The sequence below is a fragment of the Mustela putorius genome, unplaced genomic scaffold (assembly GCF_011764305.1).
Source record: "Mustela putorius furo isolate JIRA1106 unplaced genomic scaffold, ASM1176430v1.1 tig00000765_pilon_pilon_pilon, whole genome shotgun sequence".
Classification (NCBI taxonomy): domain Eukaryota; kingdom Metazoa; phylum Chordata; class Mammalia; order Carnivora; family Mustelidae; genus Mustela; species Mustela putorius.
In genome coordinates, this window is record NW_025421470.1 from 3,151,491 (window position 1) to 3,176,630 (window position 25,140).

At 57.8% G+C, this 25,140-nt stretch overlaps 1 protein-coding gene across 6 annotated transcripts in view; it reads right to left on the reverse strand.

Annotated features, from left to right (window-relative positions):
• Positions 1-25,140, reverse strand: part of SLC37A1 (solute carrier family 37 member 1) — a 69,215-nt gene that overhangs the window by 11,160 nt on the left and 32,915 nt on the right. For 5 of the 6 annotated variants that reach the window (XM_004762219.3, XM_045084442.1, XM_045084445.1 and 2 more), the window contains 11 exons: positions 24,483-24,561; positions 20,860-20,995; positions 19,608-19,684; positions 18,598-18,764; positions 14,303-14,340; positions 12,332-12,442; positions 6,701-6,832; positions 4,273-4,363; positions 2,113-2,175; positions 1,485-1,570; positions 502-550 (listed from right to left, as the gene is read on the reverse strand). In XM_004762219.3, coding sequence (XP_004762276.1) covers positions 502-550; positions 1,485-1,570; positions 2,113-2,175; positions 4,273-4,363; positions 6,701-6,832; positions 12,332-12,442; positions 14,303-14,340; positions 18,598-18,764; positions 19,608-19,684; positions 20,860-20,995; positions 24,483-24,561 — 1,029 coding nt within the window. The remainder of the gene's footprint in view (positions 1-501; positions 551-1,484; positions 1,571-2,112; positions 2,176-4,272; positions 4,364-6,700; positions 6,833-12,331; positions 12,443-14,302; positions 14,341-18,597; positions 18,765-19,607; positions 19,685-20,859; positions 20,996-24,482; positions 24,562-25,140) is intronic. The other variant, XM_045084444.1, reaches the window with a different exon arrangement.

Consider the following 25,140-nt stretch of genomic DNA (forward strand, 5'->3'; position numbering starts at 1 on the left):
TTCTGGAGACTTCTAACGGGATCACGCACAGGCTGCTTCCTTTCCAGTCCCCGCTGCCGGCTTGCTACTACAGAAGAAATACTTAGCAGCTGTCAGAGGCGTCACCGGAGGGAAGCTAAGAAGAGCCCCTCCGCGGCCGGCACTGCTCCCAGAACGGCCGCTGACGGAAGCCAGCTGGGAGGCTGGGCCCTGCCTGGCTCCGGCTCACTCCCGCCCGCATGGGGGAGGCTCGGGCTGCCGCGGCCCTGCCTGCCGCCTTCTGGGGGGCTCCCGGCGGCCCCGGAGCAGCGGCCTCTGCTCTCCCTCGGCAGCGCTCTGACCTGCAGACGGACAGGCCTCTCCCTGGGAGCAGGTGTCCCGCCCAGAGAGGGACATGGGCCTGCTGTGGCCACACCAGCGCTCCAGCTGGCCCAGCCAAGTGCCTCCGTGCTGTCCGCTTTGTCTCCGCGAGCTGCATGGACGGAACCCTACTGCACAAGGAGAAGAGCTGCACGGACTCACCGACAGTGGCTTCCAGGCCCATTCTGCTGATGGTGGAGAACGTGTAGAGCTGGCAAGGGCAGGAACACAGGAGAATTGCGGGTTACCAGAGGCGGCCGAACACCGCCCTGGAGCCCATCTGTCTAAAAAGCCAGGCAGGGACTCTCGGGCAGCCCGCGGGAGTCCCCAGGATCGGCCCCTGCGTGGGTTCCGACGGCGCCTCCCGCTCTCAGCAACCTGGGCAGCTCTCCCTGGGCTCCATGTGACCGTCCCCTCCTCACACTGTCCCCTGCCCCCCGAAAAGCTGCAGCGCTGAAGGGGTCCTGTGGCGGGGGCCACACGTATTTCCCCAGTAAAGGCCATCGGAGGATCTGTGAGGGTCAGGGTCCCAGGCCCCAAGCTGGGCCTTGTCCTGGGGACGCGGCCTGGCAGAGTGGCAGACGCGCAGACGCTTACAGAGCAAGTTGATGGGTGACAGGATTATTCCTGAAATTAACACGACTGGAAAACGGTACTGATTTAGAAACCCTCGCACTGCCTCTGGGACGGGGTGCTACCGCACCCTCATTTTTCAGACGAGGCAACAGGCCCTGAGAGGGAAGGTCACCTGCCCAGGGTCGTGTGCCACCCAATGCATGAAAAGCAGAATCCAGGGTGACCGTGGGGCAGGGGCAGGGAGGTGGGGCATCGCAGAGGCTGAGCAGGAGCCTGGGGGGGGGAGGAGAGGGGCGGGGAGGAACGCCCCCCAGGGAGCCAGGGATGAATGAAGAGCTGGGCCGGCCACTTGCAGGGGACACGGGAGGCACCCGGGGGAGGGAGCTCGGCAGGCCCATGGGGCGTGCTAAGAGGTTCGGAGGCTAGAGTCTGTATCCAGAAACCACGAGCCACGAATGGGGCTGAGTCTGGGCAGGACGTGACAGTGTTTGCTGGGTGGGGAGGGTGGCTGCTTCTGGAGACTTGGGGCCCAGGCAGGTCAGGGGTGCGGTGGGGGGGCCCAGGCTCACCGTCGGGGCCGCCAGCAGCAGCATCAGGCCACAGGTGGACGCCCTTTTCTCTAGTCGGTCTGAGATCACACCCGCCAAGATCCCACCTGCAACACAGAGAGGTGAGGCCCGGAGCGGCCCGGGTCCCCAGGGCAAGAGCCCCTCGAGAGGACGCAGAGGGTACAAGACAGAAGCAATAAGGGAATCATATCCTCCTCCGTGTCCCTGGCCACGTCTCCGGCCACGTTCACCGTTAGCAGGGGGCCGTCCCAGTGAACAGGCCCCGTGCGGTTGTGGGCAGACGGGGGCGACCCGGGGGCATCTTCCAGGGAGACAGAAGGCAAGTCTGGGGTCTGGGTCCAGGCTGGCCGCGAAGCCCCTTCACCGTGACGGCACTAATACTCCTGCGGCCGCCTACCTCGAGGAGGGCCCCTGCTCCCCAGGGAGCACCACACCGGGCTCTGAGTCAGACGCGGGACAGGGGACCGTCCCCCAGAGGGAAGGCCATACGTCCACTCGGGTGATGCGACGTTTTGGGGAACACACGTTCCTCCCGACAGTAAGTCAGCTCGGAGAGAACACGGGCCCAGACGTTCACTTACCGCCCCCCAAGTTTGCGGCCAAGGACAAGAGGGCAGGAGGGACTCACCAAAGATCCCGCCCACATCAAACAGGGTGGAGAGCTCCCCGGCTTGTCGGGCGTCCAGGTGATCTGAGAAAATGACACGTGTCCTTGTGAGCAAGTCACAGCCAAGGAAGACCCCACGTGACACCCTCTGGTGTCCCCAGGGTGACTCACACCAAGAGCAGCTGGGACTTGACCCCGCAGCCTGCCACGTCGGTAGACTCGCAGAAAAGATGAGCGCTGCTCTTTACCAAGAACTGAGGAGTCGCCCGGCTCAACCCGACTACCATCCCCTCTGGTTTGGTGTCCCCCAGGGGCGGCCGTAGCGTGGGACGCAGCAGAGAAGGTGGTAAGAGCCATGCGACACGGACAGGAGGGCCGCGGGCACCGGCCGGCTGACCCGGAGGCTTCAGGTCTGGAGGGACTGGAGCTCCATGTACAGCAGCGGAGGAAGCCGCGCGGGGCTCCCCGGAGGGCTCAGGTTGGCCCGAGTAGCAGAAGGGGCGGGGAAAGCAGCTGGGATGGAGCCCAGCCTTTCCTGGTGTCCTCAGTGCCACGTGTAAGGGACTTGGCTTTTTTAATCACCGGGTCTGGAAAAGCCAGCAACGTCTGACTCGAGTCCTGAACGTGTCACCCCTTCCACAGTCACAGGGAACAGGGGAAGAAAGAAGGCGGGGCGCCTGTCTACACTGCACGGGCTTGCCTGCCCTCGTGGAGTCACCCGACAGGGAGCAGCTCCTTACCGCCCCCCTCACGTGGGCAGTCCCCTTACTGCCTCAACTGCCGTCCCTGGGAAACCCAGCCCTTCTGCCTCGGGCCCACGGCCACCCCTGCTGGTCCTCACAACCGTCGGGAATCCGCGGTGCTGGGGCCCAGGGCAGGCTGCCCCCACACGGGCCACTTTGACATGACGATCATTTTGAGTTAAAGGGGCGCCTGGTAGCTCAGCTGGTTAAGCGTGCGACTCTTGATTTCGGCTCAGGTGGTGACTCAGTAGTTGTGAGATCGAGCCCCGTGCCAGGCTCTGAGCTCAGTGCGGGGGCTGCTGAGGTTCTCCCCTCCCTCCTCCAATCCTGCATTCTCTCTAAATCAATCAATCAATATCTAAAAAAATTTATTCTGAGTTAAAGTAATTAAAACGCAACAGATTCAGGAAAAGCTCTCTGCCTCCCCCACAGCCGCCGAGATTTATGGGGGGAAGGAGAGCCTTCCCCAGGAAGGGAGCTATTACCAAAGACGCCCCTTTACTTCAGGAACTGATCTGCGTAAGGGGGTTTTCCACACCTCTCCTCTCACCTGCCTGCCAACGCGCGTTCGTCCCCCTGGGCCCCCAGACCCAAGCCGCTCCTGTGCCCACGTAAGCTTCGTGTGGCCTGTCTCAACGCCCCCGTCTGCGAGGATATCTGATACACGCGCTCTCAACTGTGACTTTCTCCGGGCACCTGTCGCGTGGCATTTGATTCCAAGTCCGGCCAGAAGGACCACAGGGCGGAGGAAGGGCTTCCTCCCCGTCAGTGGTTTTGTGCTCTGCGAAGCCCCAGGCTCCAGATCTCCCCTCGCTGTCACCTTCCCAGAGCCCACACTTTCAGGGGGCCCTGCTTTCTTTCCTTTCTCCCTGCAACCCACAGCTCCTGGCCCGGAGGCTCCAGGGCCCTCCCTGCCGATGGCTCTCCTGACTTCCCTCTGTGGTCGCACACGGCACAGGGGCGCACGGAGCCCACAGGCTGGTGCCTCTGACCTATCTGCAGCTTCAGCTGCGGCCGGACTCAGGAAACATGACACAGGCTGCCAGCTGTCCCCAGAACTAGAGCTCCTCTCCAAGGAGCAATTTCCAGGTCAGGTGACTCAGCATTTATTATCTCCGCTCCCGGGGGCCTCCCCTGCACGTGGGAGGGTGTGACCTGACGCTGGGTGTAGCCTAGATTCAAATGCGGGCTGCCCCAGATAGAAGGGCCCCACGGCGCCAGCAGCCACAGCCAGGATGGAAGAGGGGGCCCCTTAAGCCCCATCAAGGTTATTATGGCTTCTGTATCCGAATTCTCTTCTGGCCTCTACTTTTCTACTAACCACACTATTTGATCAACAGTATGTCTCACGAGACTCTAGAAACCAGAGCTAAAAGAGCGTCTGGATCACAGCCACGGCAGGAACGTAGCATCGGTGTTTCCATCAATGGATACTCACCCACGTTTGTGATGTACAGAGGAAGCCAGAAGAGGAACGTATAGCTGACCAACTTCGCAAACAGCAAGCACAGAGAGAACTCGATCACACCCTGAAACGGAGAGAGCCGGTCTTCACCCCGAGCGTACACAGCAGGTTTGTGGAAACAAGTAACACAATTCTAGTTCCTTCATTCCTGTAAAAACAGCCGCCATCTCTGTCTGGTGGGGCACCTGCCGACGCTGCCGGGAGAGGGGAGCTGGCATCCTCGGGACTGGGTCCCGCCCGAGGACTGGGGTGGCGGCGGCCGGGGCTGTGGGGTGGAGGACCCACCCATGGCCACTCTGGCCACCCCTGTCTTTACAGATTGAGACCCAATTTCTTGACGTCAGATCAGAGTCCATGAAAGCCCGTGTTGACCTGATTCCTACACCACATCGCTCTGGAAACTCAGCTGTTGAAGGAGTCCTCCAAGAGCGTGCCTGGAAGGGCCGCCTCGACACGGTGCACGCTCTCCCTCCTTTTGCTGGAAACCCCTGCAAACTACGCAGCGGCCGACACACACAGGACAGGGCTTCCCACCGGTCATAGCACGCATGCCTGCCGGCACCTGCACCCGCACCCGGAGAAGTGGGGGCTTGGGGAAGACACTGGGAAGAGAAATGTGGGTCTGGACGAGGACCCCAGGGCCCACAGTCTGACAGCTGCTGTGAGAGTCCTGTCTGTGCTCTGCTTGAGCTCTACTCTTGGGAAGGCGTGGCATCATGACACGAGTCCCAGATGTCTCCGGGAGGTCTGGGTGAGACACGGGGTGATGCTAAGGTGTCACGTGTGCGCACAGGGGCCAAACCAGGCAGAGAACACGGATCTCAGTCTCTGTGATTGTGAAATTACGTGAGTTTGTGCTTTGCAGTGGCAAGCCCCGTCCGAGGATGCGTGCGGGGCTGATGGCGTGGACCACATGCCCTGTGTGGCCTCAGTACTGCCCTGAGTGACTTTGTTTAATCCTCAGAACATTAAGCATAACGCCAGGCCCTGAGCCCCATTGCAGACGAGGAGACGGAGGCTCAGCATGGGTGACACACTTGCCTGGGACACCCAGCACATCTGGCTGGAGCGGGCCGCAGTGCCTCCTTCTGCCCTGACCCCGGCCGAGCAGCCGCACAGGAAGGCCCCGCCGGGAAAGTTACTAGTTGTTACTGACCATCATATGCGAAAGGCAACTTTCTATTTAGAAGCAGCCGACCCACATTCTCAGTGGCTGTGGGGGCCCCGGCCTGGTCTTCCACGCTGCCCGCTGGCCAGCCGCCCAGCGTCGTCTGGTGCCGCCAGGACTTTCTGTTCTCAAGCACCCGTTCTCTGAACGCACCATTTATGCTTCCTGCCTCACCCGGTCGCTGAGGGGCCTCTGGGCTCGTGCTCCCTCAGCCCTTCCTCGCCGAGGGCCACGCCGGCGAGGCTGTCTCGTCTGTGTGTGAATTCTGCAGGAACTCCTCTGCCTGTCACACCCTGGGGCGGGAGTCCAGATGTTTCTAGGCGCGGTCCACACGCCTGGCCACCCCACGGGTCTGGATATCCTCTCTGACCTGGGCAGTGTTCGCAATCTCCCCCTCTGCATGCTTCTGCCCTGGGCTCTGCCTTCATCGCCTGCCGTGGCTCACCATGTTAGAACACATTTTCCACGTGTCCTTTGTGGGTCCCCCACATGCTCTGCTGAAGGAGCCCATGGATTTCAGACAAGAAAAACCCAAAGCAACAAGAGATCTCACCACAGCTCCACGCCCTGGGCGGAAAAGCCTCTCGCTGGACCCCCTTCACGCCCTGGCCACACACCAGCCTGGAGCCAGCCTCACCAGGACCAGCACCTGATCTTTAAACGACGGACCAGAGCAGAGTCCCAGCACCATCGGTGCCTGTGTCCGGGGGCTTCTGTCTCTTCCCTTGGCTCTGCACCCCCGTCCCTTATTTCTTCTCTTAGCACGTGTGGCTGCAACGCACCAGCTCTGGTCTCCTTTTTAAAAGCACTTTAAAGGGTAAAGAAAATCAAGTGGGCTCACCCACACCCCCACAGCAGGACTTGGGGACGTGCCCCCCCCAAGGCTCGACACTCAGGCTCTTCATGGGCCACGGAGGGGAGCACCAGTGAGGGGCTGAGCCACGGGATGAGGGGCTTGCTGGAGCCAGACCTACTGGTTTCCCAAGTGGAGAGGGGAAGCCCTGTTTGTGAAACGGGTGACTTCTACGTGGAGGCAATGATTTTGAAAAACTGAAAGCTTAGTGTGAGGCAAACACTGCGGCCTCACTCAGCCCCATGACTGCCGGCTGGCAACCTCGGGTTGATGCCCAAGAGTTCATGGGTTATGTGACCACGGATTTCTGTTGCTAAGCTTGATCGTCAACCGCAGGCACAAATGCCCCTTCCTGAAACGCCTCCCGGGCATGTACTCACTGGGATCCTCAAGGCCCCGGTGAAGCTGATGGCAGCCATGCTGCCCCCGCCGTCGGCTGGGAGGACCATGACGTGGCTCTGATGGACGGGGTGCTTCCCGTCGGACGGCAGCAAGCACTGCAGCTCGGGGTCCTGGAGGCGAATCCCATCGGGAAGGAGAGAGAGAAGAAAAGCTGTCAGCAGGGCACGCACCTGGCTGAGCGAGGCCAGTCCTGAGCAGGACGCTGTTCCGCTAGGTCGTGGGGCCTTGCGGGGCTGCGTCTTTGCCTTACGTCCCCGAGCGCCCGTGTGTCTCTGGGGAACAACTAAAAGCACGCAAAATCCTTGCACCCAGCAATGCAGGACTCTATTTGTGAAAGACCATTTGAAAGTTGGGAAAACACCATAAACTGAACGTTGCTCAAGGGCGTCCATGTAGAGGACACATCTCTTTGCGGTTGGGGAGGACGGAAGGGAGGAAGGAAAAAGCTGGTGAGATTTTAACGTTTATGTCCCATTAAATAATAAAAGTCAAAACTTCATTTTTCATTATGATCTTAAAAAACATTCAGTATATGCCTATTACGTGTCTAGGTAACTAGAGGGAACTATCTAATTATAGGGGAAAAAAGCAGCTGGATTCCAAATTGACAACAGTTATCACGGAATGACAGAATTAGGGGAAAGGTCAGTAAGCTCTTTACAGGACCCTGTATTTACTAAGGAGTTCACAAAGGACACCTGTGACCAGAAATAACATTAGTTTACAATTCATAAAGCACGTCCAATATTCTGTGAGTTCCAATCCTGGACAGTCCTGGAGGACAACGTTTGCCTTCGTTAAAGAACGGCGCTCCCCAGTTCGGGGCCGGGGGTCAAGTCAGAGCTGGGAGGATCTAAAGATGTTCTTCGTGAAGGTCCAAGACTTACAAAGAAATGTTTCTGTGCATCTCACGCTTTCCACAAAGTCAAACAGTTTCACTGTATGTATCTCACTACAACCTAGGTAAGTTTCAAGTCGTACTTAAATTAGGAAAGAAGAAAGAGATAAAGCGTGTCACGGTCCTCTCGCGATATTTACACTCCCCTTCCACGGAAGAGCAGAAACTCGCATACTGGACAGAAGGCGACCCAAAGTCCCCAACACCGAGAAGGGGACGTCTGACCACGACACGGCCCGGTGATGGGGACACACTCACATTTAAGCATATGAGCGGGTGTTTCTGGGTGAGGATGACAAGTCCCAGTGGGACAGCCCATCCTCCTAAGGACAACTCCGTACCAGCACACGGAAACAGAGAACTAGGATTGGAGTCTGCAATAAAGAAACTTCTCTCTCTAGAATGCCGCTGTTTAGCGGTTCCGCTCAGGAGACCAAACCGACGGTTGTGAATCACAGTGAAACATGGCCACCTCGGGGGCTGGGAGGGAGCCTGGCGCTCCGGCCACACCCCGGGCCGGTCTCAGCCCTCTCGGGGGACAGGCTCCAGGTCAGTCTGGTGTGCGGTCAAGGCTGAAATTGCAGGACAGGTTTCGTTTTGTTTCAAAGAATTTTAAGGTATGAATCATGATCCACAGAAACCGGTCAACGTGTGCTTTCATTGGTTTCATGAGTACTGTCCCCACACCCATGAGATTCTACAAATCTTACTAGATTACATCACTGAATAAAAGATGTTATTCTAGCAAACTTGCAAATGAATGAAGAGTCTAAATTAGGACATGTATGAACTATAGGAAAAAAACTTCCAGACCAATTACAGGAAGAACCACTTCCAGATTCATTGCTTCCAGTCCAGTTGGTACCATGTGTAGCTATCAACAGTTACGATACTATTTCAATAAGGTACTTTTTAATGTTCATTCCCGTACAGTTGCCTACAGTTTCCGGTGTCACCGCCACACGGCCCCGGTGCTCACCATCCCGGGGCGCTCCTTCATCCCTACCTCTTCCCCCATCGCCCGGTCGACCTCCCCTCTGGGGCCCATCCGTGTGTTCTCCAGAGTTAAGAATCTGTTTCCTGGTTTGTCTTTTCTTCCCCTTTACTCTTCTAATTCCACAGGAGTGAGATCATACGGTATTTGTCTTTCTCTATTTTGCTCAGCATAATACTCTCTAGCTCCATCCATGTTGGGGTAAACAGGGGAATTTCATTCTTTTTATGGCTGAGTAATATTCCTACACACACGCGCGCACGCACGCGCACGCGCACACACACACACCCTACTTCTCCCTTCCCCATCCATCAGTCAGTGGACACTTGGCTGCTTCCACATCTTGGCTACCGTAGATAAAGCTGCTGTAAACACGGGGGCCCTGTAACCTTTGAATTAGTGTTTTCGTATTTTTTGGGTAAATACCTAGAAGTGCGCTGGCTGGGTCCCAGGGTCGTTCCATTTTTAACTCTCTGAGGACCCTCCGCGCGGTTTCCCAGAGCGGCTGCGCCAGCCCGCATTCCCGGCAGCAGCGCGAGGCCCCCCTCTCTCCGCGTCCTCGCCAGCACCGGTCGTTTCTCGTGTTGTCGGTTTTCGTCATCCTGGCGGGTGTGAGGTGGGCTCTCAGGTGGTCTGGATTTGCATTTCCCTGATGACGAGAGTGTGTCTGTTGGCTGTCTGGGTGTCTTCTTTGGAGAAATGTCCGTTCATGTCTTCTGCCTGCTCTCGATAGGACTGTATGTTTTGTGGTGTTGAGCTAAGTTCTTCACGGGTTTTGCAGACTCACCCTTTATCAGATTTGTCATTTGCGAGTCTCTTCTCCTGTTTGGTTGTTTCCTTCACTGTGCAGGAGCTTATTTTGAGAGATCCCAACACTTGATTTCTGGTTTTATTTCCCTCGCCTCAGGAGACATATCTACAAAGACGCTGCCAGGCCCGAGGGCAGAGATGCTACTGCCGGCGCTCTCCTCGGGGTTTCTGTGGTTTCAGGCTAGGACAGGTGCTCGTGAACACTAAGCAGGCTCTCCAGGGGACGGCATGCAAGCAGACACACAGAGGACAGACAGTGAAGAGCTCCTGCCCAGCTGACAGAAGAGAGCCTCTAGCCTGGAGCAGGCACTGCACGCTGAGACCCACCTGCCCCTTCCCGGTTCTGGAAAGCACTTCTGGGCCACTCGCCGGGCTGGCGGAAAGCCAGATCCAGATCCAGCACTTCTGGTCTTTATCTAAGCAAGCTCGGCCTTTGCTGGAAAGGCCCCCGCTACCAAATTCCGGTCCTCTGCGTGTCTGGAGGGCGCAGAGGGGAACTGGGAAGTCACGGTGGGTTTTCCAAACTAAACCAGGGGTGCAGAGTTGCCTCTTTACAGAGCCGGAGACCCCCTGGGCCGACCAGGACATGGGAAGCTGCGCACCAAGGGCCCTGCAGGGTCTCACGGCACCTGTGGTGCCCTTGGCAGGGGGCGGGGCCTCTTCAGCCAGGGGGCCCCACTCCTAGGCTTCCGAATCAGAGAGCAACGGGGCTCCCTGAGATTAAAACAGACACACATGGAGACACAGCGGGGGGAGAAGCGTGTAATAACACGCTGATGTTCACGTGAGAAGCCCATGCCGTGCCCGGAGGGGCCCGCAGCCACACTGTGCCGGGAGGGCATCCCCCAGACTCGTGGCTCCCACTGGCGTGCCACGTGGAAGGCACCTTTAGCACTGAGACACCCACTCGACGCTCGTAAGTGTCCACTGAGCCACAGCCCGTCAGAAGGCTCCTCAGAGAAGCCAAGGCTGGGCAATGACACGTGACTACAAGGTGACAAATCTCGACCACCACGAGGCCGTCGTAAAGACCCGAAGGACAGAAGCGGGTCCTCCTGGCTCCGTGACGCGGAGCCCCTTCCTCTTCGCTCCTCCTCGCTTCCGCACTGGCCCCTTTCCTCACACAAGCCGCCAGGAAGGCAGTCAGCGTCCCGCCGGGCACAGAGTGGCGGTGATGAGGGGGTGGGTGACGCGTAACTCCGAGCCCAGGGGATCTGAGCCGGGGCATTCTGGGAAAGGGGACACCAGGGTGTCCAGTCGAGCTTGGGGGGCATCCTGGCTGGTGACCCTCATGGGGTCCAGCCCCCTCCAGCACCTTAGCCCTTCCTGCCATGTAAGAGACAAGGGACCAAAATCTGTGTGGTCGTGGGCACGACAGGGTCGGCCCGTGGTATAGCCAGACCCGGAGAAACAAGACCTGCCCGGGCCCCTCGGTGACACGTTAGTCAACAGGCTTTGGCAGCAGAAGCAGGAAAGGGCAGAGGGAAGTGACACCGGAAGTATGCGTCCGGCTTTACTGGTCATTACAGCGCCCCAACACAGGGCCCGGGGGCTCGCCTCACGGAGAAGTCAGTCTTCAGTAACGAGCAGGACTTACAGCTGTCAGACATCGATTAACACCTGACGCCGTGGACCCGGTACTTGTGTCCCTCCGAAGCTCCTGAGTGGAACCCCGAGCCCCACTGCGGTGGGCGGAGCCCTCAGGACAGGGTCCGTGCCTCGTAAGAAGAGGCCCCCAGAGTTTGTGTCCCCCCCGGGCTCTCTCGAGCATCCCGGAGAAGGCGGCCGGCCGGGAAGTGGGCCTTGCCAGACCCCAGACCCGCCCGCGCCTAGATCTGGGACTTCCCGCCTCCAGAAGGACATGTGTGTTGTTTACGTCGCACAGTCTATGGTATTCTTGTTACAACAGCCCAAACTAAGACACCCAACTTTTTAAAATGCACACTGAGCATTGAGTAGAGAGATTAGAGCACTCCAGTTGAATTTCCCTAAATTCCAAGAACTAAGAGGTACAAGACATCATTTTTCTCTTTCCTGTTATTTCAACCACCACAAATAAGTTTCTGTAGGCAGTAAAGAAAAAAAAAATTAAGAAGCCCATTTGGTACATTTATCCTTTAAGATGTTTGATTTAAAAAGAAAAGAGCTTGTAATTTCAGTGTGTAAAGCCGAGTCTGAGTGTCCCCGTGGCTCAGGGCTGTGCGGCAGAGCCCCAGGAAGGACTGGTCGGAAGGACCCTGAAAGCCAAGGGGCCTGCCGTGCTGCCTCCAGGCCTCCTTTCTGAGCAGGACCGGGCAGGTCCCTGAGCACTCTGCCTCAGTTTCCCCCTCTGGAACATGGGAGTGTCAGGGCGGAGGCCTGGGAGATGACTCTCTTCATGACCTCTTGGGCCCACGTCCCATTCCCAGGCCTCCCTGACCAGCTCCTGAACCCCTGGCCCAGGTCGGTGCAAACCAACCCCTCCTCCTTCAAAGCGCTGTCCATGCCCCCTGCTATCCACGCCCCCTGCTGTCCAGGCCCCCTGCTGTCCACGCCCCGTGCTATCCATGCCCCCTGCTTAGGGACGGCTCCCAAGACTGGGCCGGAACCAGGGCCTGCTCGCGCCCCGCCCCCCGGGGCTCCCTGCCTGGCTAACTGCTGCGGGAACCTGCTGGCTTCCCGTCTGTACCCCACACCGGCCCCCCAGAATGGGAGTCCACAGGACAGGGGGGACCCTGTGGCTGACACTCCAGGCGCGGCCTGACCTAGGGCGTGCCTGGGACGCTGAATGCTGCCCACGGTCGTGGACCAAGTGTGCTGCTTTCAGGCTGATGACAGACTTCAAGTCCAAAGAAACTGCACAAGGCAAATGCGGGTCTTACAGGAGAAATACGAGACCTAAGTTTGTCACCGCGGCTGGGCTCTGACCTCTGCGAAGCAGCGGAGGCTGGTCCGACTCACCAGGGGCTTGTTCTTGTCGTCCGTGAAGATCTGCTTCTGCAGTCGGAACCTGTGCGTGCCGTTCTCACAGCCCTTCGGCTGCGGGGACAGAAAAGCACACTTAGCAATTACGGACGCAACAGCCAGACGCCTCACCTGACCGCAGGGTAGGAAGGGCGCTCCGCACGAGCCTCTCAGAACAGCTGCCAAGGGCCAGTAAGACGCAGGATTAAAATAAAACACAGGGCTGAGGGGCCTGAGGGGCTCAGTCGGTCGAGGGACCAACTCTCAGGTCACGAGCTGGGGGGCATGGGATCCAGTCCTGCATTGGGCGCCGTGCTGGGCATCTGGGGGACTCTCTCGTGCCCTCTCCCTCTAGCCTCGTGCTCCTGTTCTCAATCTCCCTCAAATAAACAAATAAAACAAAACAAAGGCCTAACTGGGGGCTCTAGACCCTCAGATAAAAGAAAGCGAGAAGAGGGTCCTCTCGGGAACAATGACCGAGGACCGGCTATGAGGTCTCGGGGCCGACTGTGTCAACTTCACTTTCCCTCACGGTTTTGATGTTTTTAAACGACCTTGAAAGGAAAAGCCTGTAGAAACAATACTGGGAGACATTCTCCTCTGGTGAGAGAGGAACCAAGGTCCCCCTGGGTCAGTAGACGGTTCAGAAGGCAGGGTCAGTGCGCGCAGGAGACGCGTGTGGCCCCTCCCTCGGCTGGGCACCTCGGACGGCGCTGCCGGGCCAGCTGTAAGGGTTAACTCTCAGCACAACAAAACCCAGATCCCTATAAACTCTGAAATCCATGCTCGTGGAAGGAAAATGGGCTTTAAAATGTTGTAAAATTTCGCCTGTTGTTCGAAGGCAGTGACTTTCAAAATTGAGTTTTTATATCTGCTTAGGAAGGTACCGGCTGCCACCAGGAGGCACTGGTGGTGAGCAAACGGGGAGCCACAGGAGGCTGTCAATCAAGTCAATCAAGTCAGCGACCCGCTCTGACTCCTGCTGCAAAGAAATCTTCCCAGGTTGGGGCGCCTGGGTGGCTCAGTGGGTTAAAGCCTCTGCCTTCGGCTCAGGTCACGGTCTCATGGTCTCATGGCCTCAGGGTCCTGGGATCAAGCCCCACATTGGGCTCTCTGCTCAGCGGGGAGCCTGCTTCCCTCTCTCTCTCTGCCTGCCTCTCTGCCTACCTGTGATTTCTGTCAAGTAAATAAAATTAAAAATAGATAAATAAATAAAATCTTAAAAAAAAAAAATATTCCCAGGTGACGTGTGAAGCACGGCTTTTGCAGGAGCAAAGGGGAACTACTTGCAGAGCTCGAGGAGAGATGCCAGGGCCACGGGCCAGAGCGGTGGAACACGTGTTTAGGAATCCCGAGGATCCAGCCTGCCCACAGTGAGGACAGGGCTTCCCTGACCGAGACAGGGAATGTGGAGCCCAGCAAGCTCATGGAGTGAAGTGGGGAGATGACCCTAGCTGTGGCCCCTCTGAGGCCCCCGGAGGCCCCTGCAGGGATGGCAGGGGGCAGGGGCCTGTGTGACTGTGGCGCTCAGGGGATGGCCCTGCTGGGGGGAGGTGCTGACCACCAGGGCCTGTGCAGATCCCTGGCGGGGAGGGCACAGATGGGGACTTGCGCCTCTGGGGGTCTGGCAGAGGCGAGGGGCCAGCAAAGCCCTCTGTGCGGGGCCAGCTAGGGTGGTGGGGCATGGGGTCTGGAAGCCCAAGAAAGAGCGCTGTATGAGGGAGGGGAAAAGTGTATCTCCTGGGGGGCTCAGCCGTAAGATTCGGCCTTCGGCTCAGGTCATGATCCCAGGGTCCTGGGATGGAGCCCTGCACTGGTCTCCCTGCTCAGCGGGGAGTCTGCTTCTCCCCCTGCTGTGCTCTCTTTCTCGGTCTCTAATAAAGAAAATCCTAAAAAAAAAAAAAAAAAAAAAAAAGTAGTGAAGCAGGTCCTTACCACCGCCAGGGACGAGAAGCAGGCGATGTCCTTCGGATCTGCAAGACCAAACGGGAACAGCGGTGAACCCAGGGCTGGGCGTTCCCACTACCCAAGAAGTCACACCAGAGCAAGACCCCACCTGCGACTTGACCAAATGAGGAGCAGCTGAAGAAAAGGACAAGGCCCGAGCCAGCAGCCCGCCTGTGTCCCGCCCGCACCCCTGTCCTTCCGTCCCCGTGACACACGCAGGGTGGGGTGGGGGAGCTTTGGCAAAGGCAAACCGTCGCGCGTGTGAAAACGGCTTTGCACGACGGGAAAGATTTCACACGGGACAAGTGAAAACAAGCATAGCGTGTGTGTAGCACAGTGACAAGCCGCAGATAGCCCGAAGGACAAGGATCGGGAGGAACCGTGAGGGCGTGCGCAGTAGGGGACCTGTACCATGCGTGATGGGCTGTTCCACGTTACGGGATTAATTACAAATACAAATTAGTGGGAACAAAACAAAACAGCTATCTTGATAAGAACTGAACACTTTTTACCTAAATGCAAAGAAGGAAGGACACACGCGAAGTCACAGAACCGACAGCCAGACCCACGGCCACGAGGAGCCGGGGAAGCAGACGCCCTTCTTCAGAAACCAGGCGGCAGCCTCCAACAGCCCTGCCCCTCCCCAAGCCCTGAATCCGGGTCTTTTTGTAACTTTTGGTAAAACCACTTTTCTGGAACTCCACCAGCCTGGCTGGGGCCTGGCTGGGGCCTGAGCGGGCAGGAAGAGCCGGGCGTGCTGACCCTACACACCGGGGTCTCTGTGCTCAGACACTCGTGCATGGGTGCCCGGGGTCCCAGCACGAGGTGACGTCAGAAGCCTACAGAGATGCCTCCTATCGTGAGGCCGGCGGCCTCCAGAGGGAAGTTCCTGTGCAGAGAAGCCCCTCCGGACCACGGCTGCAGGGAGCCGGCGGGTGTGTGGCGGGGGAAGGGCACTTCCCCAGACAGTGTGATGTCTGAGCGGAGGGTCCTACTTGGGGGTCCGGGGCCGTACTGCGGTGATGAGGTCCCCCGGCTGAGAGGTGCGGTCTGGTGCACACGCCACAGTGATGGGGGCACGAGCGCAGGGGACCTCCTCGTGGCTCCCGTCGGGGGGCCTCATCAGGGGCAGGAAAGAGAAGGGCCTGGAACACCCGGGGTGCGTCCACCTCTTCTCCCACGGACGCTCAGGCCTGCAGAGAAAGGAGGGCAGGAGGCGGGGGCCTGTGGCATACGCACGGCGAGGGAGGGAAGACGGACCACGGGTGGGCCAGCGCGTGTCTTATGAGAAATGGCCAGTCGCCCACTTAATCAGCAGGGGAGGCCCACGCAGTAGAACGACGGTGGCCGAGGAGACCCGGATGTGTGCCACTTCCTTTGAAGGAAAGAGTTCCCGTGGTTCCGGGGAATAATGTTCAACTCCCAGGGTTCTACGGAACCCAGGTTTGAGAAACAGACTTCAGAAGCACCTACATAGCTCATTGCAGGAAAATGTCTTTCAAACACGTATTGTCTCTACAAGAAAAAGCAGTGTTTATAAGACACAAAGTTTTTTTTAAATCATCATCTAAATGAAAAAATATTTTTTTTAAAATTGAGTCTGTAAGAACACATCCCAGGGACCGAGGGAGAAAGTCTGAATGGGCGAGCAGGTACCCCCAACCCCAACTTCACCGCTTAGTGTGTGACCTTGGACAGGTCACCTACAGCCCCTGAGCCTCAAGACTTTTCCCTGGAAATCTGCCAAATAATAGCCGCCCTAAGCCTGGCCCTGCGCCTGGGACACAGCAAAACTCCTGTTACATGGTGGCCGCCTCTCCCCCGAGAATGTCCTCCTGATGACGAGGAAGGCCACAGGGCACGTGCCCACTAGTTACTTGGGGAGTCTGAAAGGTGTCTCATCTCCAGTACAACTACCAAAGTAAACCTCGGATTTTAATACAAGAGGGTAGGTAGATGCCAACACCCGGAGGGAGCACGCAGGAAGACAGCAAGGGGACATCTGGTGGGAGGGCGGAGAAGTGCCGGGGTCAGGTGTCCGTGAGCCCCGTGAGCCGGGCGCTGGGGAGCAGCCCCAGCAGAAGCCAGGGGAGGAGAGCAGGTAGCCAAGGGCGGTGGGACGGGGAGGACCAATCCTGGGGAGACCAGGTGGGTGATGTCGGGGGAGAGCAGGCACCAGGGGACAGAGATACGTCGGGTGACCTCGGGCTCTGGGGGGACCCAGTGCAATGAGAAACGTGCTCCAGACCATGGAACATTGGGGAGGAGGAGATCCCATGTGGGGAGTCCGGGAAGGAGGAAGGAACAGGGGCTCACCTGACATCTCGTGTCACCTGCAGTGTACGTACTACTAAGGGCTGAAGGTAGACACTCTTGGCACGAATCCATCCCCAACCATGAGAATGTGTTGAGGGGACAGGAGGGCGGTGGGGGGAAGGTTCTGGGTCCAGACCTCAGTCCCACCGCACTCACCCTGCCTGTGGAGCCCTGAGTCTCCCACCAGGGTCAGCACCCCGCCTACCCTGCAGGTCACAGAGGACCCGAGGAGCAGGAGACGCAAGCCCAGGTCTGTGCGCCCGTCCCCCTGCAAGTAACAGCAGGGTGTGTGTCTGTCCCCCACCCCCCAGTAACAGCAAGGTGTGTGCCTGTCCCCCACCCCGGCCAAGTTACAGCAGGGTGTGTGCCTATTACCCCAGTAACAGCAAGCCTCCCGGGACAGTCTGGCAGGCACGGTCCCCTGGCCTCAAGGCTTGGTGGGCCTGGGGAAGGTGAAGGATTGCACTTCTGTCCCCCAGCGGGCCAGGGTGGAGAAGCAGCAATCCACGGTCACCACAGGAATAGGACAGGGGCCGCAGGTCAATCCCTGGATGGAATGGGAGGCCCCAGCAAGAAGTGGGGGGAAGGCGGCGCCAGGAGAGCCCCGTGTGGACTCTCTCCGCCCTGCCCCCCGCCCCGGAAGCCACAGGAGGGGTGGCCCGGTGGGAAGAAGGCTCTCGTTTTAGAACAAAAGACAAAGCACAGCTTCCTTGTCTTGGGATCCCTGCCCAGAGCAGGGGATGAGGCCCGGCCCGGGAGAACTGGGCTGACCAGGTTCAGGCACTAAGATCCGGGCGGCCAGCGGCTGTTCCCGTCTCTGGCCACACACCCCATTCCTCAGTGCACTTCCTCTTGCCCCCGGAACCAACCCTTCATTGGCTGAGGAAGAGAAGAAAAGGGACCGTGGACTCTTGACCTCGGGCAGGACACACCCAGGGGCCCCTGTGCACGAGCCGAGAGGACTCGCATTGTTCTCTGGGTGACTACTGCCTAAGGAACAGGCTGAAACGCCCCGTGACAGAGCTCCGCGTGCTAGTGGGCCAGCCTGGAGGACAGGTGACACAGGGGACCTTTCCCGGAACTCCATGACACTCACTCCAGTTAAATGCCACAGGTTGGTGACGCTGGCAAGCAATGAGAAAAGAGAAGCGAGAAGCTGAGTAAAACACGCCTTAATGTCCTGGATGAATTGGGCAGCTCCAAACGCAGAGCCGAAGCTGACGCCCGCATGGGTGGCAGCACCGAGCCCCTGAGCACCCCTACCTGGGATTAACCGCCATCTAGTGCCTATGATTTTATTTTGCTTTAAGGCAAATCGAAGCAGCAAATGCCCAATCCAGCTCCAAGAAGAGCCTGGGGGACCAGACGCCCTGCCCTGGAACGGCTGAAGCGGCTTTCCTATCACTGGACTAATGGCCAGGAGTCCTTGTCCTGCCAGATTCCCGTTTTGAAAATTAATTTCAAACCCAATTCAATCAGAAGTCTGGCACTGAGCCTAGAAGGGAACAAAGAATTTGATTTTCTGGCAGAACACTCTTCACCTGATTAGGATACAGGGTCTGCAGTCACGCAGTGATTTCATGAAGTTACCCTATCAGAAGGCAGGCGAGCTGGGGAGATGCCCGTTTGTGGCAACAAGACGGCTGAGCAGGTGCTGGGCGCTGTGGCCCTGGGGGTGAGCGAAGTGGCAGATCTCATGTACAGGACTCCCGGCACCAGGCGAACCACGCGTGCCCGATGCTGGGGGCGGGCAGGAGAGGAACTGCCACATCGCTTGCTCCAGAAACCAGGAGACAACAGAAATGCAGCAAGAGCCAGAGAGAAAGCGCTCACGGGAGAAATCTATACCTGAAGAGGGAAGTCCACCCGGCCGGGGGAGAGCCAGGGCCACCGCGGGCCTTTCCCTTAACACTTGGCCCCCCAAAGCCTCCCGCCGGGACGTCACCGCCAAGGCCGCGTGTACTTACGCTCGATGAGAAAGAGAAAGCACACGATGCCCATGGCTGCCACGATGGCCCCGGGGACGATGAAGGACAGGCCCCAGCACGTGGACACCCAGTAGCCGGCGATCAAGGATCCCAAGATGTTGCCCACGGAGGTGTGCGAATTCCAGACCCCCATAATCAAACCCCGCCTGCAACACAACAGAACACAAATGACCCTGAGAAGTCGCCAGCAGGTGCAGGACAGACGGTGCCCAGGACGTGTCAGGGGCCCCACGGAAATGAGCAGGACGACAGACGCCACGGCCCGAGGCAGACGGACGGACACAGGAGACGCGCCCAGAGCAGTGTTCTCGCCGGACCTCCGGAGGAATCCTCGCACGCCTCTCTCAGGGCTTAGTGAGTCTACGCTTAGAGCGAAAGAAGCCTCTGCCTGAGTTCTTGGAAGGGCCCAGAATGAAATCTGTGCCTTCGTAATCTATATACAATTGTTTGAGAAATCCGCCATTCACAGAGCCCACCGGAGGAGCCAAGTGGGGAATCCTAACAAAGCTTGCGGGCTCTCGTTCTGCTTTCCCTGCCGTGTTTAGTGGCTTCAGGCACTTCTAACCTTGGGCCCCGCCACGCTGTGCGTCACACGGATATCACCGTGTCATCCGGACTGCGGTCCGTCACCAAGGCTCAGTGCGGCTCTGCCGCTGGGCGCTGGGTGACCCGCTCAGGACCCTGCCACGCTGCCATGTGCCTCTGAGTCTTGGGAAGATGGAGCGCAGGGGACCAGCTGCGCAGAACAGACCGCCCCAGCCATGACACGGAATGGGGGAGGGGTCGAAGGTGGGCGTGTCTCCTGGTAGGAAGGCCCTCCTGAATCCAGCACCCCAAGTCCCAGCGGAGTGCACTTCCTTCACGGAGTGCACTAGTAAAAGTGGCTTTTTCTGCAGTAAATGTCAAGATCACCTAGAAAGGAGGCGGTCTGGTTTTCATCAGAATCTCAGAGAATACATGCCGCTGGAAGCGGGGCCGCCTTTGCTCACCTTCCCTTCCCAAACCAGTTGCTGAGGCAGGTGACGACGCTGGGCCAGCCGGTGGTCTGCACCAGTCCGTTGACGATCTGCGGCAGAGGGAAAGGGGGCTCACCGCCAGCCGAAGAGGGGGCGCCCCGTCTTCAGGCCCGGCTCACGAAAGCTCACTCCGCCCTGTTCCTGGCACGTCTGGGAGCGCAGCAGAGACTCCCACAAGAAGGCAGCAAAACACTCTCTGATGGGAGCTTCGGGAGCCAAAGATGGGTTGTAAACGGCGTACGCGGCACGTGTGTGTAATCGTGAGCCTAAGCGCGTACAGGGAAGCTCACCGACCACACGTTTCACTTCTTGTATCCCGACCCTCTGGAAGGAGCACAGGCAGGACCCTGAGCTTGCGAAAAGCATTTCTCCACTTCTCGAGAGTGCTCCAAGCTCAGGCTCCAAGGGGCTCAGGAGGGGCGGCAGGTTTGCTTTAGTCTCAGGAGCTTCGAGCAGAAGTTCACAACGGGAGGCAGGTCCAGCCGACCGCCCTCCCCGCCACTGCCGCTGGGCGGGCCAGCCCTCCGGGAGGGAGTCGGGGTGACTGTGGGTCTGGCCCCGGGGCCAGCCGGGCTTGCCTTCCCTCTAGGAACACGCTGGGACTCTGGGGAACTGTTCACTCCCGCCCTCCAACTCTCCATTTTACTATGAAGTGTGAATCACTGTTGTAATTAAAACAACCAAACTTTTCAAGTCCTGAGGCAACACTTGAAAAAGCAAATTACATACAATCTGCTTTGATGACAGGACGCACCCCCAGGCTGTGTGGAGAGCCTCAGAGGCTGAGCACCGGAGCAGGGGCTGCTTGAAGGACGGCCCCGCGGGATGGGCAGAGCCTGCCCTGGCCTCTCCCCCACTTGGGGCACCATGGGGTTCTCTCCTTGCCTCCCCGCTGATGGCCTGCAACCCCGGAGCCCTCCCCTCCTCCTCCGCCAGCCACACCTCCCGTCCCTCCCACACGAGAGGTCAAACGCACCGCAGGACACATCTCAAAGCCTTCCATGTGAGGGAGAAGAGCTCACAGGCTTCCTGCGTCCCCCATGCCGGGTGCCGATGCGGGTGGGGTCCTTCCGACGCCAGCGCCGACCCCGCCGGCAGACAGGACACGGAGCTGGCCCGGCCCGCAGCTTTCTCCCGTGGCAGGGATGGGGACCGGAGGCCCAAACACCCAGTCTGATTCATCACAGACACCCGGCCCCTGGGAAGCCACGGACCCAGCCCTTACCTGAGTTACCACGTAGAATCCCAAACTGTGGATGTTGTAGAAATAGCCTAACCCAAAGAGGGCGGTGAAAGCGCCACTAGCCAGCATCCCAAACGTGAGGTAGTGCCGAATGGGCAGGCGCTCCCCTATGATGCCGCTGAGGACGGAGAACAAAGCAGCGAACGTGAGAATGAGCAGACGGACACACCCATGATGTGGAGGAGCCGTGACCTTTCTGGATGTTCCCACGCTGTTCCCGGAGCTTTCAGAACTCGAATGCACTACAGTTTCTAGGAAGATTTCATCACAACTGTGTCCAGCAGACTGCTCATGAACCAGAGGCTGGCCACTGGCAACATCTTTTAGGACTTTATTTCTGGAAGGGCCATGGACTGTCAAGTCGTAAACCTCAAACACTGTGACTTGTGCATGATGGCTGCCAGTTAAGACCACCGGAACCCCTGGGGGGCTCCGTCGGGTAAATGACTCTTAGTTTTGGCTCAGGTCATGATCTTGGGGTCCTGAGATCGGCTCCGTGCTTAGCAGGGAGTCTGCTTGCCCCTCCCCCGCCCCCCACCCAGAACGGGTAAATAAGATCCTCAAAAAACAAAACAGTAAAAACCTGTCCCGCTAGTTAGTCCTGCTTTTATATAAACAACGTCCAGTGTGTGTGCACAGTATTTAAAATGGTGATGTTCTGACTGTAGATGTGTGTCATGAAAACATCGCCTGTCGCCTCCGGACGTCCCTCGGCCCTGAAACTGTCGCTAAGTCACCTGCGTCCACACACGGGGCTGGATGGGCTCTGCCATTAGCTGCCCTCCAGCCGCCACCACTGTGACCAGGCCTGAAGACAGATTATCTTTAACGCGAGTGCTGACACAGGAGGCTAGGGCTGCTATGCTCCTGTCCCAGCAACGTGACCCGGTAACGAGCTGGCCTTGCAGGACAATTCCGTTCCAGAGCTGTCTGGGATGGCTCCCATGAGATCAAAGTGGGCCAAGGGCCTGGTCCATGGTGGCTGCTCTCCGCAGAGCAGCTCATGCCTCGGGAAGTAGGTGGCCTGGGGAGAACTGCCACTGTAGAGCGGTGTGTCACTGTCACTTATGAAGGGGACAAACACCAGAATAATCAAATGATTGTGAGCCTCCTGCAGTCACTGAAAAGCACGGATCTCCCTTCCTTCCACGTAGCCATCCCGGAGTCACATAAACAAGAAATATAATGATACCTGCCGGCTGGGGAACACTGCTCAGGGAATGATCTCCAAAATTCTGTCCTTCATCTCAAGAACCAAGACAGCAGGACACTTCTCCTTCTGAAGTCCCCAGAGAGGACCATCTACCTAGCACCAACCAAGTGACTACAGAAAGTAATTTAAAATTAGGTCTAATTTATAATTATAAATATTTATGATATATATTTATAATTATTTAAATTAGGAATTACATCCAGGTCAAATTCAAAGTTGCATAGAAACATCATAAGCTCAAGAGCATTCTAGAGTTAAGCAAGTGATGTTTTTCCACTTGCTGGCTTCAGAGCAGAGAAAACGTGTCCCAGAGGGTCTGGCTGTCCTGTCTGACGTCACAGGATAGAGCTAATGCCATCGGCCAGGGCTGAAAAATGTTCTCAGTCTTGCTATACAATAATGAGCCCAAATTTAGTCTCTATTCCAAAGTTTTTAAAGAAAAGGCCTAAGGGAACGGACGCCATTCTGTCTCACATCCGATTCGTACGGGGACTAAAGTCCTCGCTGCACCCGCTAGGAAAGGCTTGCGCTGACACAGGCGCCCCTGCAGATGATTCACCTGACCAGCCACGTGCCCTGATGTCACTAAAAGGCCACGGAAAGCAGTGGCTGCCCTTGCTACAGTCGCGAGTCTACTCCAGATTCTACGCTAGATGGAGTTCTGTAATAACCCTCTTTAGCGACTTGCATGACACATTACCTTTGCCAGTGAAGAAGCAACAATAAAACCACCTATTTAAAGGCTTCACCTCAACACTCTCGATGTGCTGCGGGGTCATTCTTTGTGGCGAGGGGCTGTCCTGTGCTTTAGCACACTTAGCGGCCCAGCTCTCTGCCTGCTAGATGCTGCCAGGAAGCCCCTTTCTCCTGCTGAGACAACCAACCATGCTTCCAGATCCTGCTAAATGTTGCCTAGGGGACAAAATCACTCCTAGCTGAGAAGCACACGTAAATACTATCTTCTAGTAACCAAGAAAAACACATTCAAACTTTTAGGCCTTTTTGTACTATAGGTTATCGGTGTCCGGTAAGACTGCAATCTTCGGGTATCAGTATTTGATCTCAAGATGGAACATGGCCAGCCGCCCGGCTGCAACTTAGCCCCACGAAGCCGAATGCTTCCCCCGCCTTCTCTCAGCGGGGCTGTGTTCCGCTGTGGGTCACACACAGAGGGTTTTCGCATCCATCCTTATTCATTCGTTCGTTCAGACAAGTTCTGCAGCGCTAGGTAAATACAATAAAATGGGGGTGCAGCCACTCCACCAACAGGAACTGCCTGCCTGGGTACCGGCCACCCACCAACTGCCCTGAGCTGGGACAGGGGCAGGTCTGGAGGATGCCAGGCTCCAGGGGACTGGTCAGGAAAGAAGCTAACCATTTACAGGGATCCCCAAGATTCTTAAACCTCTGAAGATCTCTGAACAACAATCTCTTGAGCCAAGGGCCTTAGTCCCTACAATTTTTTTCTTTTAAGATTTTATTTATTTATTTGACAGACAGAGAGAGAGCACAAGCAGGGGGAGCAGCAGGCAGAGGGAGACGCACACTCCGCGCACTCCCCGCTGAGCAGGGAGCCCATTCCAGGACCCTGGGATCGTGACCTGAGCCGAAGGCAGACGCTCCACTGAGTCCCCCAGGAGCCCCATTTTTTTTTTTTTTTTTAACCTGGCTGAACTGATACAACGCCGGTGTTTAATCAGGTAATCACCTGTCCTGGTACTGACATACTACTTCCACCTTCCCGGGTCCATTCAGAATGGGGTAATGATCACACGGAAAGATGCTGGAGCGCTCTGCGGGCCAGGCTCTGTTCTGAGCGTTCGTTGGGTCCTCACCACGATCCTATCAGTTAACTACCATTCTCTTCGGTTCACAAAGGGGAGACTGAGGCCCACAGAGGGGCAATGACTGGCCCAAAGCCGTGTGAGCCAGTGCTGGAGTCGGATTCATTCCCAGCAGCAAGCACAAGGAGGGCGGTGAGGCACCCTGTGGGGCCGAGCTGGGCAGCGGGGACGAAACTGCTCTGATGTTGGCAACCATGTGGGCAGACAGCAGCCCCGGAGACCAGAGGGGAGGACGTGCTCCACAGCATATCCCCGGGGGCGACCAGCACCCCGCCCCTGGTGACCACATCGTGGCAGGATTCACTGTGCATGTGAAACCCCAGGGCCCTGAGCGCCGTCCCTGGACGGTCCGCCCTGATCAGCATACTACTGGGCCATCTACGTAGGCAGCTTTGCAGTGGCGCCCCGACCAGCAGGGCACCCTGCACAGGCCGGCTTTCACTTTGCCCTCGTCTGTGAGAAGACACGGGAAGGGAGGTGACCTGCGGACGCGTTTTGCCCCAGAGGGACAAGAACCATCAGGGGACGGAGAACCCCAGCAGACCTACCTCAGGTACATGCCGATGGCGTAGGCGCACAGAAACGAGTAATCCAAGGCTCCGAGCAGCTGCTGGTAGTTGTCCTGGTCTACAGGGGTGAAAATCAACAGGCAACAGTGAGCACCGCTCACTCTGCACCCAACACTGGTTCGCGCTCCGGGGCAGGACAGCCCAACACACACGTGCCCTGTACGGTAGGACAGTGCACTCGGGAGAACGGGGCTGTCCCCAGCACAGAAAACCTGGGGAACACCCGAGTGGCTTCTTGACAGAAGGAAAGAAAGTCACCATGTTTTCAAACAGTCACTAAACAAACATGGGTGACAGGAGATCCCCACTCGTCCCGGAGAGCACGTGGGGCATTCACTCTGCCTCCCGTGTGGGTCTGGCTGCTCCTTGGCCGCCCCAGGCCAGCCCCAGGCCAGCCCCTGGCCAGCCCCTGCCCCACGCCCCCCCCCACCTCCGGGGGTCTCCCTGTTGTTCCCAGCTTCGACATGGACAAAACACAAGTGATCTGCAGCAGGTCCCCCAGGCCGCGAACCTGTCAGATGGCAGCGGCTCTGCACGCAGGGAGGGCCAACTGACAGGATACCACTGTCCCCGGAGAGGCAGTCACACTCAAGAAGGTGGTTCCTGAGGCTCAGACGGGGCAGGCCCGGCGTCCAGC